Genomic DNA, 18834 nt, shown 5'->3' with positions numbered 1-18834 from the left:
TTCCGCCCATTTTGAGGTTCGCAACAGTGGGCGGAGTCTCATTGTACCTGCAAGGCTATGTGTGCGTGTGCGTGTGTGTATGTGTGTGTGCGTGTGTGCGTGACTTAAATGATTTTATTTGTAGAGATGGAAGGAAATAGAAAGTGAAATCCAATTTCAAGCATTTACACATGCACTTCGAATACAAAAAGTGATATTTAAAAAGAAATGGAGTATATGGCTGGCTTTTTTCACAACAACAATATAATTATCCGTAATTTAACATTTACAAAAGAGAACTCTTTGGTGTATATATATATATATATATATATATATATATATATATATATATATATATATATATATATATATATATATATATATATATACACACATTTATTTATTTCAATTTATTTCATACAATTTAATGCATACATTGCCAAAAGCATTTGTTTCTCTTCATGTTTGATCCAATTATCCATTTCCGTCATCACTATCCTTATAGCTGACAGTAACTGACATCTTCTTCAGTAGCATACATGTGGAGATTATGCATGAGGCTGTATGAATGAAACTGAAATAGCAATGTTGTTCTCATGCACGCACACACACATACACACACATATGTATGTATGTTGGCAAATACCACACAAGTGTCAGTGAGTGGTGTTAACTAATAAAGTGCTGCTTGTATTTGTGCGACAATATGCAAAAAATCAATATCATATCTTAAAGTATTTTAATATTAAAACATCAATATTTTTAAAACACTAATGTATAATAGTGTCTGAATGATAAGAATCATGTGAATCATTTATTTTCTCATTTGATCTTCTAGACCCTCTATCCATGAGTCCACAGAAAGCGCTGGAAACAATAGGAGCTAACCTCCAGAAACAGTATGAGAACTGGCAGCCCAGGGTAAGAGCCGTCATGTTACACGTTTTATTATTCTTACTGTTCATTGTTCACACTACAACAAAACTAAATTAACATAAAACTTTTAGTCAAGCCCAAATTTATTCATATCCCTGTCAAATTCTACCTTAAAGTTGCTTTTATTCAAACAGCAAGTTTTTGGGCTGGAAATGACACAGGCTTTACTTAAAAGATAATAAAACCATGTACAATACAATATGACGCAAAATAATAATAGTAATAAATGTAACAGAAATTAGCTCATTTTATGAATATTAATAATCAACAACAACGGTTTATTCTTAATTATTAATATTCCGGCTTAAGCTTCAGTCAATTTGGTCAAACAAACATATGATTGTATCTGATCCTGCTCGCTCGACCGAGCGCACTCTCAGATTATGAATATTAATTATCAACAATAACGAATTATTATTAATCATTAATATTCTGGATCAATTTATTGTTAACTTGACCAAACAAACACAAGCAGAGCCGCCGCTCTTCCGAGCGGACACGGCAATGATCTATTCATTTATAAAAAGGGAATTTAATTGCTACTTCTTGTGAAGTAGATTAATCATTTATAAGTTTTAATCAACTTATAACAGCTAGGCAGGGGAATCTGTATTTCAGTGACATTTTCTCGTGAGGCAAACAATACAATCTAGAGGTCTGGGGACCCGACTAGATTTCTATGGCGCGGGTATAAATTTCAGAATAAATCACGGAAGCGGTAGGTAACGGGTTTAATTTGGGACGGGAGTGGGCTGTCTAGCAATATCGCTCCCGACTCCCGAGTGAGCACGCGTATGTATGTGTGTAAATGAAATAGCGCTATGCTGTGTTTAGCTTGTTTGTTGCAGTGTGTGTGTGTGTGTGTATGTATGCGCACGCGCGAATGAGAGATATGTGTGTGTGTGTGTGTGTGTGTGTGTGTGTGTGTGTATGCGCGCGCGAATGAGAGAGAGAGAGCTTTGCCTGTGTTTGTGCTTGGTGCTTATGAGTGTGTGTTAGAGGGCGCGCGCGCGCGAATGAGAGAGAGAAAGCTTTGTATGTGTGTGTGTGCTTGGTGCTGTGCGTGTGTGTGTTTATACAGACAGCTTGTTATAGGCTGTCTGGACTGTATAACTGGGTGATTTTCGGTTTTGTTCTCCCCCCGCTCTTTAGCGGGATCGGGCGCAGCGGATAGAAAACGGGGCGGGGCGGGCAGCGGGACATCAAGTGCTTAATATAAGCGGGGGAATATTGAACGGAACGTTTATCTCGAGCATATATGTTACAATATATATGTTAACAGTTATGTTACAGTCCCCTTCTTCCCAGACAATGTGGTTCGGAGAAAACCCGGTTAATTGGGATCTAACTTAACTTGTTGGTTGGGCTGGAGGTGAGGGTCCCTCGATGTCCGTTCCTGAGTCAGCTGGACGGAGTTTGATTTTGATCAGCGTAGGCGTGGCGTGGGAAGAGAGAGAAAGGGAACAGGGGAGAGAGTAGGTGGTGTCTGTGATGACTGTGCTTGGCTGGGCATTTCACTGTGACACCGGTTGCGGGGTCTCTACCCCCTTTCCTGGCTTGTGGCCCAATGTTTGTTACTCTGGTTGTGATACGTAGGTTTGAGGGTTGGCTGCTATGCGGCTGAGCGTATACAACCAGGAGTCTTTGCACTTCCTGTGTGATGTTGGTAGTGCAGGGGGGGTACCTCGGTCCCAGTTGTTTACATCATCAGAAGATATGCCATGGTCTGGGCTGTGTCATCGGTGCTGAGAGACACTCTACCCACTTGGTGTACTGGCATATGAGTTCAAGGGGAAAAGGAAGCGAAGGAGAGAAAAACACACACTAAAAAAAAAATTGTTGCTCCTTGTGAGCCCATGGAAGTGTCCCACCCGATCCATCTGGGTGTCTGATCATGAGAGGATAGTTCCTCTGTGTTGCTGTGGTGCTCGGTGAATCAGCGCCCTGGGCATGTTTTGCTGTGTGCTGGGTCAGTACATTAGCATTACCCCCCTCTGGCTCTGAGGCAGCATGAACTGTGGTGTTGTGGGGTCTTCAGAGACAACCCAAAAATGATTCACACGCACCTGTTTTTTAAGATGAGTGTGAGGTGTTGAGTGACATCTGCGTTGAAGCTGAGGTCAGACAGAAGGATCGGGTGGTAGGTGGGGTGAGTGGTGGAAACAAAACAAAAAAAAAACAACAACAAGAGACAAAGTAAAAGTAAAAATAAACCTGGTCTGACGTGAGGAGTCAGACGCCTAGTGGGCGCAATGTCGTTTGGGCGCAATTAGTCGGGCTGGTGAGATTGGATGTGGCAGCTGTGTTCGGTTAGGCAGGGTTGTTGGCTGCTGGTTACAGCTGCCAGATCTCTGGGTTTTGGTTGGGTGGTGACCATGGTCCACCTTGTGATGCGCCTTCTTGGTAAGGGCATCTGTCCGGTCATTCAGGTCCTTGTCAGTGCCTGAAAGTTTGAAATGTTCTTATCTTTTTTCAGTAGACGACCATGATGCGGTTGTCAGTGTTGTGGTCGCCTACTTGGGAAAAAAAAGAGTGTTGATGTTTCACGGGCTTGTGGTGGGCAGTTCTCAAGCCTTTTGTTTCCACCCTGGGAGGTGGAACGTGAAACAGAGTCTAGCAAGTTAGAGTCTGTGCAGCTAAGTGTACTCTGATGTCATGGGCTGCTGTGCTTTGAAGGGTTACAATGATGACTGCCATTCCTGCATACTGCGATGTTTGTGGGAGCATCCATCGACACGGGCTGTGGGCATACCTTGGCACGCATTCTTATCCCAGTACTTGGAGTACTTGAATGACAGGTTGGCAGAGGTGGCTGGGGTTCCTCCTCTACAGTGTTGCAAATGGTTAGTCAGTTGTACAGTCTTGATAAACAGCTAGGCCGTTGCCCAGCATGGGTTTGTGGCTTAACATGTAACGCGTGTCAATACAGTGGCCCTGGGGGACCATCGGCCGCATGGCCGTACTGGCGTTAGTCTTTATGCCATCCCGAATGTGCTGACTGTTCAGTAACATGACAGGTTGGTGGCAGGTGTCTATGATGGCTTTTGTGCTCCAAAGAAGTTGGAGAATAGCTGTTGAAATGGCACCCACCGTGCAGAGCGATGTTATTTCACAGTCTTAGTATTTGCCTTCTGGCGCAAGGAGTGTCTTACTTGCATATGCCCAGACGTTGTCTCAATTCAGTCGTGGCCAGCTGTTGACCTTCCATCAAACAGAAGGACAGCCCTTTTTGACAGGGTGGTCACGGGTCTAGAAGTCTTTGAACAGTTCTTAATGACGTGTCTGGAGTAGTTGCACCCACTTAGGGAGCTGCTCAGTTCGGAGACCTTGCTAGGCGGTAGTCTTTGCACTAGCCACAGTCAACTGTTGTAGGACATGGTCTGTCTCCTTTGAGTGGCCAGACACGGTGGTACTTCCATTAAGGATGCCATCAACGTAGATGATGTTGCCTCTAACATAAGCATCGGGATATGCTTTGTTCAGGAGGGTGTTGCTTTCAGCTGGTGAGTTGGCCTAGCCGACGGGGCACCTCATGATCGTTTAGTGTCTGTTGTTTAAGGTGAAAGCTAGCTTATTCTGGTCATTTGGATGTACAGGTATCGTCCAGAAGGCGGGGACCACATCAAGCATTGAGAAGATGGTTGGTCCTTGAGTTCTGGGCACTTCCTGTTCCAGTGGTGTCATTGGCCCTCGTGACAATGCATTTGCTTATTTAGCTTTTTATAGCCAGGCACCCTTTGACGTTTGGCTTGAGGACGGGCCAGATGGGTGCAGAGTAGGTGTTGTTGTATTGACAGATGTCCTTTTTCCACCATGGAGTTGGGTATTTCCATGTGAAGGTCAGTGGGACTTGTAGTCTAAAGAGTGAGGGCATCATTGTAGTCATACAGGATGTGCTGACGTTTGTCGGTTGGCATCATCCTGCGTGGCCTCAGCATGTCTGTTCTGTTGAGGAAAGTGCCCTGTCTTCATCCATGTTAGTGATGGGGTGACAAGTGGCTGGGTACACGGCAAGGAGTTAGTCCTCGGTGAGCTCACTTCTGCCTACCTGTTCTTTGTTTACTGGTAAGACAGACGTGAGTGTGGCGAGCTTGAATGGAACAGTATAGTTTGTGTTTTCTAAGCTCCTCTATGGTTTCGTTGCATGTGGGGTGAGGCCACTAATTGGCCCAAGAGTTCAAAGTCATGGAACTCGTAGCTAACCAATCGTCCCAGTAGGTAGTCTTTGGAGATTTTTATGTCAGTTGCCATGCAGCTATTACACAAGACATATACTGTTCATGAGGACAGTTCAATTTAAGGTATGGCTTCCAGGTTGAGGCCCAGTTTTATGCCTTCTGTAGTTGGTTTGAAGAACACCTTAATGTGTGGTTTAGAGTTCGGCCTTTCGTATGGAGAGTCATATAGAGCACCTGTTTGTATAGGCTGGCACCACAGAGTCTTGTTTGCTGATGATGGAGCAGACCTCTTGCATGGTCTGCCTGAGTGGGGTTTCTTAAGGGTGACAGTCATCGTTGTTGGCTGTGAGAAGTGTGGGTGCCTATAACCCGTCGTTAAAGGTGTCTATATATATGCCTGAAGATGTATCAGGCTATTAGCTCCGATGTGAACATCGTGCGGCGGGGCCATGAGAGTTAGGAAGGGATGGGTCAACCATCCGCCATTCCGGTTGTAACAGAAATTAGCTCATTTTATGAATAATAATAGTCAACAATAACGGTTTATTCTTAATTATTAATATTCCGGCTTAAGCTTCAGTCAGTTTGGTCAAACAAACATATGATTGTATATGATCCTGCCCGCGCGACCGAGCGGATCCTCAGATTATGAATATCAATTATCAACAATAACGAATGATTATTAATCATTAATATTCTGGATCAATTTATTGTTATTTTGACCAAACAAACACCAGCAGAGCCGCAGCTCTTCCGAGCGGACACGGTAATGATTTATTCATTTAGAAAAAGGGAATTTAATTGCTACTTCTTGTGAAGTAGATTAATCATTTATAAGTTTTAATCAACTTATAACAGCTAGGCAGGGGAATCTGTATTTCAGTGACAACAATACAATTCACTTGATTATAATGGAATTTATTGACTAGTCAGACAAATAACAACAAACGCACAAACATACATTAAACACAGAAAAAAGGTAAAACACGTGGAAATATCGGGTCTATAGAACGTGTAACAACAAAGAGAAATAGTAAAGCGAGGAAATAGAGATTTCAGATAAAAGAGTGACAAAAATTTCAGTTCCACACGCACCATTAAGGATCATCAAGATTATAAAAAACACCTTTTTGATAAAAGCGGCACAGCTTATTCGCATAACTAAAAATACCTGGACTTTCATGTCTGGAGGTCTCTCTTTATGCGGGTCTCTTCCTGATGAAACTCCTTTGATGTCCTTCTTGATGGGTTGAGTTTGTAATACAGTTCGGACGAACACGATCGCAAACTTTAAACTGAGTTTACTTTGCCGGAAAATAAGAAAGCGTGGCGGAAAAAGTCCATGCGACTTAGAAAGCCGCGTTGCCCTCCAAAAGGGCCACCTTTTGGTGATGTTCCTCGTTCTGACTACTCTGCCAGATATTTTGGGAGAAGTCTGGTTATACCTGCGGGTCACGTGACAAACCGTTCATTATTCTGACCAATGATTTCAGGGGAAAGTTTGAGTGCGAACCTTCCTTTGTCTCGAGGCTGCTCGTATGCAAATTTGAGTGTCTGCCCAAAGCATGCGGACAGGCATTTAATACAGGGATTTAAAGAATAAAGCAGTGTGAGTCATGATCTTGCTCTATGCATCATGTGTTGTAATATGTCAGCAGAAACCCATCGGTACCAAACATGGGGGGGTTAAAAGTACATCAACATAATATTTCATATCCTTACATTATTTATGATTTAAAAAGGCCCAAAGGGAACAGGCATACAGGTTATAAGAGAGGTTACACAGGTAAGACAAGTCAGAAATGAGATACAAAGTTTACAAAACATAACACTTTAGTTTTGTGCTGGTCCAGGATTTTTGAGTTCATTTTCTTTCTGTCGGAACAGCCTCGTGGGTGTGTGTTTGTGTGTGTATTTGGGCAGGAATGTCTTTGAAGCTCTAGGCATATGTAATCCAGGGACACTGGAGAGATAAGTCTGTCGGGGGTACCCAGACTTTGTGGAGCCAGGAGTCGTCCTGTCGACTGAACCCAGACTGTGATAAAATCAATAAGTAATTTTATCTGTGGACTGTACGCTACACGGTTCAAGTTCAATGTGCAAATGCTGTTGGCAGTTGTCATGTGTGAGAGTTCAGCATTTGGATAGTAGTGTGTATGCTTGTTAGTTGAACACAGGTCTGGGGTATGTTCAGGTGGAGTGTCGCACCGTGCGAGGCTGATGGCTGCTGGGTTGTCTGCTCACAGTGTCGTTCACAGTCCGGTTATTCAACATTAATCCCTTTGAGGCCTGGGGCAGCAAGCGTTGGGGTTGCTAGCTGGTTTGAAGGCTGCAGAGTATTGACCTTGACCCCGTCTATGTTGTTGAGTTTGGGTTCTTGCGGGTTCCAGCAGTTTCCCGCGACCTCGGTGACCTGAAAGTCTTGGGGTTGACCTGACGGCTGTGAGAGAGTTCTCGCACTTGGGCCCAAATTTTAAGGGGTTCAAAGTTCAAAAGAGGTTCAAACATATCCAGCGGATCTTTAACAATCAGCAGCAGGTATGTGCCCATTGGCGACGGGTACACGGGGTACACTGCAGTCATGGGGACTGCATGCAGTCGTTACTTGAATAGGAGCGATGTATGTGAGTTGAACCTCAGTTTGGCTGTATGATTTGCACCATCAGCCTGCCTTGTTGGCATGTAAGTGTTCGGTTAAGTCTATGAGCTCTTGCTTTGAGTTACTCAAACAGGGAAGATGACATTAATGTGAGGTCTGCTCCCGTGCTGACGCGCGTTTTTCATCTTTCTTTCATCTCCACGGTTACGGCCAAGTAGAGTGTCATTGCCACGCCATTTTATTCAGGTTCCCCAAGAGTTGAAGTGCAGGGGCCTGAGCAGTTGTTTGTACGCAGGTGTGGCTGGTTGGTGGGCTGTGGCTCAGGAGGTAAAAAGACAACCAGACCAGTGTTTTCTGGTACCTGAGGTTGCAAGCATGGTGGCACTGGCTGCTTCTTGGGGGAAGCGTGATGCTGCAGTTATATACACAGTCTTTTGCTTGGGTTGGACTCACAGTACTCTGCGGGGATGGAGCAGAAGGTAGGTGTTCAGGGGGGGTAAGTGGTTTTGGACCCCCCTCTAGTCATAAGGAGTCTGGCTTGACTTCTTGTAGGGCCCCTTCAAGCTTTTCAGCAGTTCTGCTGCTCATGACACCACTGTGCTGTCGTTTGGTGTCAGGTTTTCACCTTTGGCTTTCTCTGGCATGTAACAAACTGGATGCTGGTTGCTTGAGCTCCTAACTACTGCAGGTTGGGCGTTCCTTGGTTGCTGTTAGGCTCCTTGTGGGCTGCTTGTGGAGAGTGGCTTGTCCCACTGGGTCTCTGAGCATTTTGTCTGGTGTTGGGACATGCGCCTTCCTGGCGGTGCTGTCCTCTGCTGGTGCAGAAAGGCTTTAACTCACTGTTGGAAGTCTTTCGGCGGGGAAACAGTAGCATGCCTTTTAAAGTCAGCTCCGGATGAGATTCTAAGACAGGGTAGCTTGTAGGTGTTTGACAGTCTTTCAAAGCAGTCTTTGTTTTAAACAGATTTTATAAGCTAAACTCTGCCGCTGTTGGGTGGTCAGGGCGTGGGGCCAGGGCATTGCCCGAGTGTGGACTCACCACAGAAAGCAGGTTTTTTTTTGGAGAGAGAGAATCTGGAAGGTGAAATTCTCCTCCGTCTGTGGCTCATTTCCTGTTTCGCAGTAGGGTTGGTGTAGTCGACTGCAGTATGCCTGTGGGGTCTCGTGGCTGTTCTGAGACCCATGGCGACAATCAGTCCTTACTCTGACACAGGGTCAGGTAAAACACTCTAGTAAGAGCTTTTGCATCGGCTCGTAATCTGCTTTGATGGCACGGGGCTGTTGATTTAGGAAACTCCTTGCCTCACGGCTCGAAGTACTTCTTAGCAGATACAATTTGTCACAGAGAGTGGCACTTGGCCTTGTCTGTGTAAAACTAAATGTCTTAGAAGTAGGGGTGCGTGTCGTCGCCTCCAGCAGTGTTTGGGATAAAACTTGGCATTTCCCTGGCCAGCTGGTTTAAAGTCTTTGGTTGACAGATGGTGTCTGTCGTGGGGGGCCCCTTTGAAGGGAGTCCTGGCGCTGTGTTCCCCCCTCTGCTGGTCTATCCAGTCTTGGCCTTTGGGGCTGACAGCGCTGGCTTTCTTGGGGCCAGCGGCCGGCCTTTTTTAGCCCGCCGAATACCTTGGGCCAAGGAGGGCCAACTGGGGCTTCGGGGCGGAGTGAAAGGAGAGGCGGGCAGTTTTCTGATCGCACATGAGTACATGCGCCAAAAAAATAAAGAAATAAGGGAAAGAAAACATCTGGCCTTATAGTCTGGGGTCTTTTTGCGTATGATCGCCCTTATGTTTCCATTTTAAATGTAAGGCTGCTGGATAAAATAATAAAGTAGTTTTAATTTATAGTGACGTTTTTTGCTGCGTCCTCCTTTATGTTTCAATAACGCATAATAATCTTTACACCATATTAAAGACACAGCAGACAGTAAAGGTTTTCGAGAGTTTTTGTCAAGTTTAAAATGTTTGTTTGTGCGTGTTTAGATGCCTGTATATGTATGTGTGTGAGACCGGGCAAGAGCGCTCCTTCCCAGCTCTGTTGATACCTCGAGCGGCTTTTTCCTTTATTTATTTTGGAGATAATACACAAAATAAATACAACAGAAAGACATAAAACTTAACAAATTACGTGCCCGCTTTCGTAGACTTAAAACAATATAGTGTCATATCTTGATAAAATAGCCTAAGCTATATTGAAATATAATTTAAAGAATTACAAATATCGGATATATATAAAATCACATTAAATAAATTAACCAATATAAAATAAAATAAAAAGCTTGCTATAACAATGTAGATAGCCTATACACAATACATAAATCAAACCGTTTTAAAACCACTTACAGTCTAACTTTCATTTTACAAAGACCTGTCTGAAAAAAAAAGATTTTTGATATTTTCTAAAAACAATAAACACCAGGTTTGAAATATTTACTCTGCAGGATGTTTAGGGAGAAGCCTGGTTATACCTGCGGGTCACGTGACAACCCGTTCAGCATTCTGACCAATGATTTCAGGGGAAAGTTTGAGTGCGAATCCTTCCTTTGTCTCAAGGCTGCTCGTATGCGAATTTGAGTGTCCGCCCAAAGCATGCGGACAGGCATTTAATACAGGGATTTAAAGAATAAAGCAATGCGAGTTATGATCTTGCTCTATGCATTATGTGTTGTAAAATGTCAGCAGAAACCCATCGGTACCAAACATGGGGGGTTTAAAAGTACATCAACATAATTTTTCCCATCCTCACATTATTTATGCTTTAAAAAGGGCCTAAAAGTACGAATTTGTATAAACTATGAGGAATGGTACTCATTACAAAAGTTAAGTGTAGTTAAACAAGAGATTTGGGTTCTAAATGTCTTTGTTTAAATAAAAAAACATTGGAGAGGAATATCTTTTTCTTCTGTGAGGAGAGGGCTGACAAATGGGTTTTTTCTTCTCTTATCTTATCTGTCATGTTCTTTTGAAGTCGGTAGAGAGTCGCTTAGGACAGCTCTGTGAAGTGTCCCAAACTCGTTACTTGTCAGCAAGAATTTTTTTAGGCCAGACTTTCCGTCCCCGAGTGATCTAAATTGCCATGGAAATTGAAACCAGACCGTTTTCATGGAATATTGAACGGAACGTTTATCTCCAGCATATATGTTACAATATATATGTTAACAGTAATGTTACAGTGCCAAGGTACGCATTCACCTTGAGAACCTCATGTCTGTTCCCAAACGCAATGACTTCAGTTTTCTCTTTGTTTAACTGAAGAAAGTTTTGGCACATCCAACTGTTAATTTCATCAATGCATTGACAGAGGGTGTCAATGGCGCTGTAGTCATTAGGCAGTAAGGCTAAGTAGATTGAGTGTCATCAGCATAGCTGTGGTAGAAGATTTGGTTCTTTCTCATTATTTGGATAAAAGGGAGCATATAAAGGTTGAACAGGAGAGGTGCCAGAATCGAGCCTTGTGGGACTCCACATGTCATTGGTGTCCACCTCGACCTATGATCACCTATGCTGACATTGTAACCTCTCCTTTCAAGGTAAGATCTGAACCATTTAAGGACTGTCCCAGATAGCCCAACCCAGTTTTCCAGCCTATCTAGAAGTATGCTGTGATCGACAATGACAAATGCAGCACTGAGATTGAGCAGTACCAGCACTGTTAGATTGCTTGAATCTGTATTTAGGCGGATATCATTGATTATCTTTAAAAGGGCGCTCTGAAACCAGATTGAAAATTGTCTAAACACCCGTTGAAGTTTAAGAACTTGTTAACCTGGTTGAAAACAAGTTTTTCAATGATTTTGCCAATGAAAGGGAGATTTGAGATTTGTCTGTAATTGCTAAATAGGGTGTTATCCAGGTTGCTCTTCTTCAAGAGGGGTTTAACAACTGCAGTTTTAAGAGAGTTTGGAAAATCCCTGAGAGAAGTGAAGCATTTACCACCTTTAAAAGATCCTTTTCTAAACAGGTAAACACTGTTTTAAAGAATGATGTGGGGAGCGTGTCTAGACTGCATGTTTTAATAACTTGTACGATCTCCTCTAAGGTTTTACCATTAATTGCCATGAAATCAGACATAATGTCTGACTTCTTAAGTTGTGGTTGAGCTAGTCTGACTTCGACACAACTTGGCTGATTGGATGAGCTTATTGCCTTTCTGATATTATTGATCTTGTCAGTAAAGAAATTAGCAAACTCATTACATTTGTACAGTTGTGAGTCTCTCTATCGTTGCAAAGAGTGTGCGAGAATTAATCAACAGTGTCTGCAGATATACTTGGTGCTAGCGATATGGCCTTCATAAACTGCTCACTGGTGTTCTCATTTATACATCTCTTTCTGACAGAGACAGATCTGTCTTTAAAAGCTGGAGTGATCAATATATCAAAGAAAATACAGAAATGATCATATAGTGCAACATCCTTAACAACAGTCGATTAATTGTGTAAAGCCTTAGTTATAAGTAGATCAAGAGTGTGTCCACGATTGTGTGTGGGACCTTGAACATGCTGAGTCAAATCAAAAGTGTTAAAAACACTTCAAACAGTTCTTTTACAGCATTGATTTTTGTATTATCAATGTGAATATTAAAATCCCCAGCAATACTAAAATTGTCAAATTTAGAGGTTACTATTGATAACAGCTCTATAAAATCATCAATAAAAGCTGGAGAATATTTTGGAGGTCTGTAGCTAATGATCAGTAAGATGCGTGGAGCCCCTTTTAGTGCTATACTCAGATATTTAAAAGACAAATAGTCACATCTAGACTAGCTGCAAAATATGTATACATCCTACACACCATAAGAAATTGTTAATGTAAATTCATGTATCTAATTTAAATAATTTTAAACTTTTTATTATTAGTATTGTTATATTTATCAAATGTATAGTTTTTTTGTTATTATATCTTATCTGTATTATTATTATTTTTTCAATGGCTTTAATATATTTCATATTTGAAGTGCTTTGGCAATACTGTACTAAATGTCATGCCAATAAAGCAACTTGAACTTGAAAGTGTCACCAAATGACACTTGTTTACATTCATAGACATCTTTAAACAGGGCAGTGATGTCTCCACCTCTCCTATTAGCTCTGCAAACACTCAAAAAGTCAAAGTTTAAAGGAGCGGCTTCATTCAGAACTGCTGCGCTACAACTGTCATCTAGCCAAGTTTCATTTAAAAGCACAAAATCAAGGCAATTTGTGTTGATAAAATCATTGACTAAAAGTGACTTATTGTTGAGTGATTGGATGTTTAAAAGTGCTAACTTAACAGTTTTAGCCGTTTTCACTACAGTAGTCTCAGATTTACATGTAATAGACACAAGATTTGAATGATTTGCTATACGGTTTAAAGAAGTCTTTGGTTTTCTGTCACGTAACAACACATATCTGCGTAGAGAAAGCTGCAGACACACTGGGTTCCTGCTTGTTTTGTAAACATTTGATAAAGTCTCTGTGATCTAAGCAGGCCCCCGACACGCATCACAGAGAGCTGTTGTGTTCACCAGCTGAAGATGTGGCGTTGTTGTTTTGGCCCTGGCAGTGTGACAAAAGTCGGAGGGCTCTTCCAGGTGGGCTCATAGGTGGTTGTGGAGCAGGCCGTTTTTTGGTTGGTAACTGGGGGCTTATGGCAATGGAGTGTGAAAGTTTAGTTCCAGCATACACCAGTTCCTCCATCTTTTTTGAAAAACCCAAGAGAAGCGAGCAAGGTGACAATGAGAACGGGTTTGGTGACAGAGGCTGTAGGACTGGAGATTCTGGCTGCAGAAATATGTTTTCCTGGCTGTTTTCCTGAGGATCATTTTTGAGTGATGAGACTTGATGCTGTTCTGTTGCATTCCAGTCTGCCTGTGTTGAGCAGAGGGCAAGTGATAGTGTCTCTATCAACTTCTATGTCTCTTACTTTCTTGAAAACATACAGCATGCTAGATCTGTTACAGGTAATTCCAAATTTTGTCCAGAAATTAACTGTTAATCATTAATTAGGTTTTCAATGTAAACTGTACAGTCACACCAATCATTTAGTAGTTTTTAATTTACAAAAATATTCAAATAAAAAAATCAGGATTTGTCCTGTTTTATTTGCTGAGACATAACATATCTTTTTTACAGCGTACTCTGTTTTGGATTTAACACAGCATTTGACAATAAAACAATCCACACTGCATCATTCTCTCTTTCTCACCTAGACTGGCAGATATAATAAATAGATTTCCATTGCTCTAAGTTTAAAGGCTTGTTGTAAAGCACAAACTTTATATTGAAATACTCTATGTTTTGAAATGTTGTACATTATCAGCCTCATTCTCTTGGCTGTGTCTTTTAACCTTGTCTATTATCATTTCAAAAAGGGCATGTGGTGATATAATTTGATTTTCAGTGACTGACATGTGTTCTATTGCAGACAATATTTACTATAATGTGCAATTAAGTTGTTGTTTAAACAAGTCATTATGATAAATGAGTTTTTTGATGTTTAGTTTAGTGCAGACCCATTATAAATTATTAATGCTTTTTTCATTGAATTAATGTTTTTCATTGAAATATAATATTTTCTTTCCTACAGGCCCGGTATAAGCAGAGTTTGGACCCTACAGTTGATGAAGTAAAGAAGTTGTGTACTTCACTACGCAGAAATGCCAAGGAGGAACGTGTTCTCTTTCACTATAATGGTCATGGGGTGCCTCGACCTACTGTTAATGGAGAGATCTGGGTTTTCAACAAGGTAAGACAAATAGATAGAGCCCTGCAAGCATTTTTGTGTTTAAAAAAAGTGTTAATACATTTCTAATAGACAGCTTTGCAAAAACAAGGCAAAATTAGGGCTGCCAGTGAAAATGCAATAGATGTCTAAAATGTCAAAAAGCGACCAGTCATAAAATAGGCAGTTATGGAAGGATATTACAGACAATTTTCAGATGCATTTGCAAATTGGATTTTCAATTGTATTCACAATATGGGATAACAATATGGGAACATAAGTTGTGACAATCCAAATGCAACTGCAAATCCCACATTAGCAAACTCTTCATGACTGCCACATTTTAAATGAAAAAGCAAAGTCCATTTGCAAATGCATTGCTCATATCTTACGAGCTATAAGCCTGACAAAGCAATATTATATCTAAATAGCTTATATATCTTGTTATTCTTCTTAATAATATATCTATATTAAATCTAATATCTTTTTCTCTGCATCATGTAATCTGCCAAAATCCAAATGCAATCGCAAATTCTTTTGCATTTGAATTTCTGACGTATACTTGGAAACTTGTAAATCATAAGAGGATCTTGGAGTCATCTAAGATGGGCGATCACACAGTTGAAATGTGTACTGTGGACAGATTAATCATTATGATAGGTATTTTTTGGGAGAAATGAGTGCCCAGTGCTCTGGACCAAAGAAGAAAAAGGATCATCCGTACTTTTACCAGCAACAAGTCCAAAAGTCAGGGTCTGTCATCTTATAGGGTTGTATCAGTGACCTTGGCTAAGGTAATTTGCCCTTCTGTGATGGTACTATTATTGCTGAAAGATAAATAGAGATTTTGGAGCACAATATGCGTCCTTTTACAGGGACACACATGCATATTTCAAAAAGACAATGCAAAACCACATTCTGCACACATTACAATGTCCTGGGGGCAGAGGAAGAAGATCCAGGCAGGGCCGGAGCAAATTGAACTGGCGCTTTAAGGCTGATTGATACTTCTGCGTCAAATACCGGCGTGCTGACGCATAGCCCTTCGCCGTGGCCGTCGCCGTCGCCGTCACTGACGTGCACCTCACGTCTTTATCTACAGTGTAAAAGAACACTCAAGACAGTCACCGAGGAGGTATTTTGTCTAATTATCTGGAACCCAAAGCCACTGAAAGACAGGAAAGGGAGAGACCAAAAATTTGTGAGCAGAGCAAACTAAAACTGTAAGTCAAATACCTGATGGTTATAATGCTCAGCGTGAATAATGGTTTGTACTATGTTTACTTCCTTTCACATCGTAAACATTTCTTTCCATTAATTTTGTGTCTGCATATGTTCTCTATACAGTTCAGCGGTCATTATAGATTCATACACGTGTGCATACATTGTTTACCTCTGCCGTCATCACAACGATGATCAAATGATCAAAACAGCTAACATCAAACAAAAAATGTCAAAGGCCTGATAAACTATACAAACATTCAAGAGAGTGGAGTTAAAACTTACCGATCTAAACATGGATAGTGTAAATAAGCAAAGCTTTTGGATCCATGGCTTGATAAGCAACTATTCCAGGCTATTTAATCCATGTTTCTGCGTCCATTCATCGCCATTCATTCTCCAAGAAAGTATGAAGACCACAAAGCTGTACTAATGTCCACTTTACTTTAAAGAGAGGCTCAGAGGTGAGCTTTTTTCAGACTGATCCATGCGCTGATCGGCAGTTCACAAGACAAGACTTTGTACTTTTGCTACGTGCGCAAAAGGGGAAACGCACAAAAAATTTGCAAGGATTTAATCCAAAACAGTAGATTGACACCTCACTTATCCAGTCAGGAGCTGGTGTCCTATTTGACTTATCACAGTAGCTTTGATAGAAGAAAAGAGATGGGAGGGCTCATTTTGTCCGTAAGAGTCTAAACTTTGAGAATTATAGGGATTTTTATCATTGGAATGCATAATAATCAATATTGAAAATAGACTTCTTACATTACAGGAGCTCTAATGGCTCAAAAGTATTTTTAATTTTTCCCAGTTTTTCTCTTTGTTTTGGAATAAAAACTAGGTTGCATTTTGAAGACTAGACCATTACACTTTTTTGTATGCTGTTGTTTCTTGTAATACAGTGGTTCCCAAACTGGGGTATAAAATAGAATAGTCATCAAGAAGTCAAGTGACAATAGGGATGAACCATCTACATCGGCCTCTTCTATGGAGAATTGCAGCAGCCTTGTATATGGCAGGGCTCAACAATAAGGCGATACGCTCAAGCTAGTGTATAGAATCCTGGCCTGATTGGACCAGTGCTGCCTTTTCACCAAAGTTTACCTTGGCTGCGACTGTCTGTCAATTGGGAAAGAAAATCTTAGGGTGCTTTGACACATAGAAGTTTGTTTCGGAATCTCGTTTTCCCTGTTAAGGCTGATTTATACTTCTGCGTCAAACGCCGGCGTATGCTATGGCGCTGACGCATAGCCCTTCGGCGTGGCCATCGCCGTCACTGACGTGCACCTCTCAAAAAATGTAACTACACGTCGCAACAACGCGTAGCAAAAGCTCTGTGATTGGTCGGCTTGGTAGCGCTGACGAGTCTGGGCGGGACAGAGAGTCGCGCGAATGGCGCGAGCGATTGTTTACAAGTGTGGAGTCCCGTGAAAGAGCTCCGGATGGAAAGTTTTGTTTTGTGTTTACCTCATAGTTAAAGTTGTTGCACGTCCGCCAGTTCCTGCCTCAAAATGAGCGAGTTTGAGCCACTTGTTCATCCCGGAAGTGTTCAGGAAAAGCAAAAAAGCAGAGAAGAAACTTGAAACAGAGGAACATTTACACCTCACTGCCAACTAGCGTTTCGGAAGTGTTTTTGCAGACCGACAGAGACAGCGCGCAGAAGTATAAATGCACAGCCACGCGCGTTGCCTGCGCCGTGGGTTACGCCGGTCACTTGACGCAGAAGTATAAATCAGGCTTTAGTGCGGTTTGTTTGGCATATGTGAATACAGCACTAAATCCTCGCATGGAGCGGATCGATTGTAGTGAGAAAACAAAACAATCCAACAAACTAATGACACTTCTTTAATAGATTGATTAATTCAATAGATATTTACAAAACCTGACAACTGAAACGAAACTGTGTATGAGAAAGTCTAACCTCTCTGATTTTTTTTATTTGGTGACTATGTCTGTGGGTGTTTTATATTATATACGCAACTGTTAAAAAGTTTAGGGTCAATATGATTGTTAAATGTTTTAAAATAAGCTACTCCTGCTCACCAAGTCTGCGTTTATTATAAATACAGTATATATTGTAGAATAGTGAAATTTTATTGCATTATAAAATAACTGTTTAAAAGTAGTTTGACATTTAATGTAATTATTTATTCCAGTGATTTTAAAGATGATTTTTCAGCTTCATCACTCCACTCTTTAGTCCCATGAGCCTCCAAAAATCACTCTGATATTAATTATTATTATTGTTGTTTTTATTGTTATTATTATTATTATTATTATTATTATTATTATTATTATTATTATTAATGTTAATAGTAATAAAAGCAATAATGACTTAAAATTATTTTACATTTTACTAAATGTTTAACGATTACATTTTTTACATTTAATAAATATAGCCTTGATAAACTGAATAGTTTTCCCAAAAAAAAGATAAGAATGTATAATTTATAAAACTCACCCTAAACTTTTGAGCGGTAGAGTAAAACACACACACACACACACACACATACACACACACACACACACACACACACACACACACACACACACACACACACACACACACACACACACACACACACACACACACACACACACACACAATCAATCAAATTTAGTGACATCACATTGTATTTTTTTTTAATTGTCTGTTGTATTTAAAAAAAAATGTTATGCTGAATAAAAACGATAGGTATTACAATCATGTTTGGCTTTTGAAACATTAATTTAAAATACTGTGAAGGTGAAGGTGAAGAGGCTCAGGCAGAAACAGAGAAATCCAGCAGAGATGTTCTAATGAAGAGAATTAGGCCTACGCTAGAGACTAAAAAAATGTCAAGTAATAAACGCAAATATAGTGACCGTTACATTGGTTTCGAGTTTACATGGATTGGAGATGCAGAAAATTCAAATCCACAGTGGTGAGAATTTAGCAAATAGCAGTCTTAAGCCTTCAAATATGGTCTGGCATTTGCAAACAAGACACAGCCACTTACAAGGCATGCCTGTAAGTTTTTTTTTTTCCCCCAAGGAAAATTGGTGGAACAAAGTAGTTGCTTTCATCCGAAAAGTTGCACCATCGGTTTCCTGGGTACACAGCAGCATCCAGGCTCTAGCGATGAAAAACATGCCAGAGGAACGATCAGAACTACAGGTGATGAAACAAGCATTACGTGCATTTTTTGCATGTTTAAATGTCTGGTCCTTCAGGATTTGA

At 41.0% G+C, this 18834-nt stretch overlaps 2 protein-coding genes across 14 annotated transcripts in view; one reads left to right on the top strand and one right to left on the bottom strand.

Annotated features, from left to right (window-relative positions):
* LOC147836337 (uncharacterized) overlaps positions 1-18834 on the bottom strand; it is a 432239-nt gene that overhangs the window by 133242 nt on the left and 280163 nt on the right. The window lies entirely within an intron of this gene.
* rptor (regulatory associated protein of MTOR, complex 1) overlaps positions 1-18834 on the top strand; it is a 236070-nt gene that overhangs the window by 41355 nt on the left and 175881 nt on the right. For all 13 annotated transcript variants that reach the window (XM_087257152.1, XM_087257149.1, XM_087257147.1 and 10 more), the window contains exons 4-5: positions 818-900; positions 14256-14414. In XM_087257152.1, the coding sequence (XP_087113278.1) occupies positions 818-900; positions 14256-14414 (242 nt within the window). The remainder of the gene's footprint in view (positions 1-817; positions 901-14255; positions 14415-18834) is intronic.

Source organism: Danio rerio, chromosome 6 (assembly GCF_052040795.2).
Source record: "Danio rerio strain M-AB ecotype USA chromosome 6, GRCz13ab, whole genome shotgun sequence".
Taxonomy (NCBI): Eukaryota; Metazoa; Chordata; class Actinopteri; order Cypriniformes; family Danionidae; genus Danio; species Danio rerio.
This window is presented reverse-complemented; position numbering and strand designations above follow the sequence as displayed.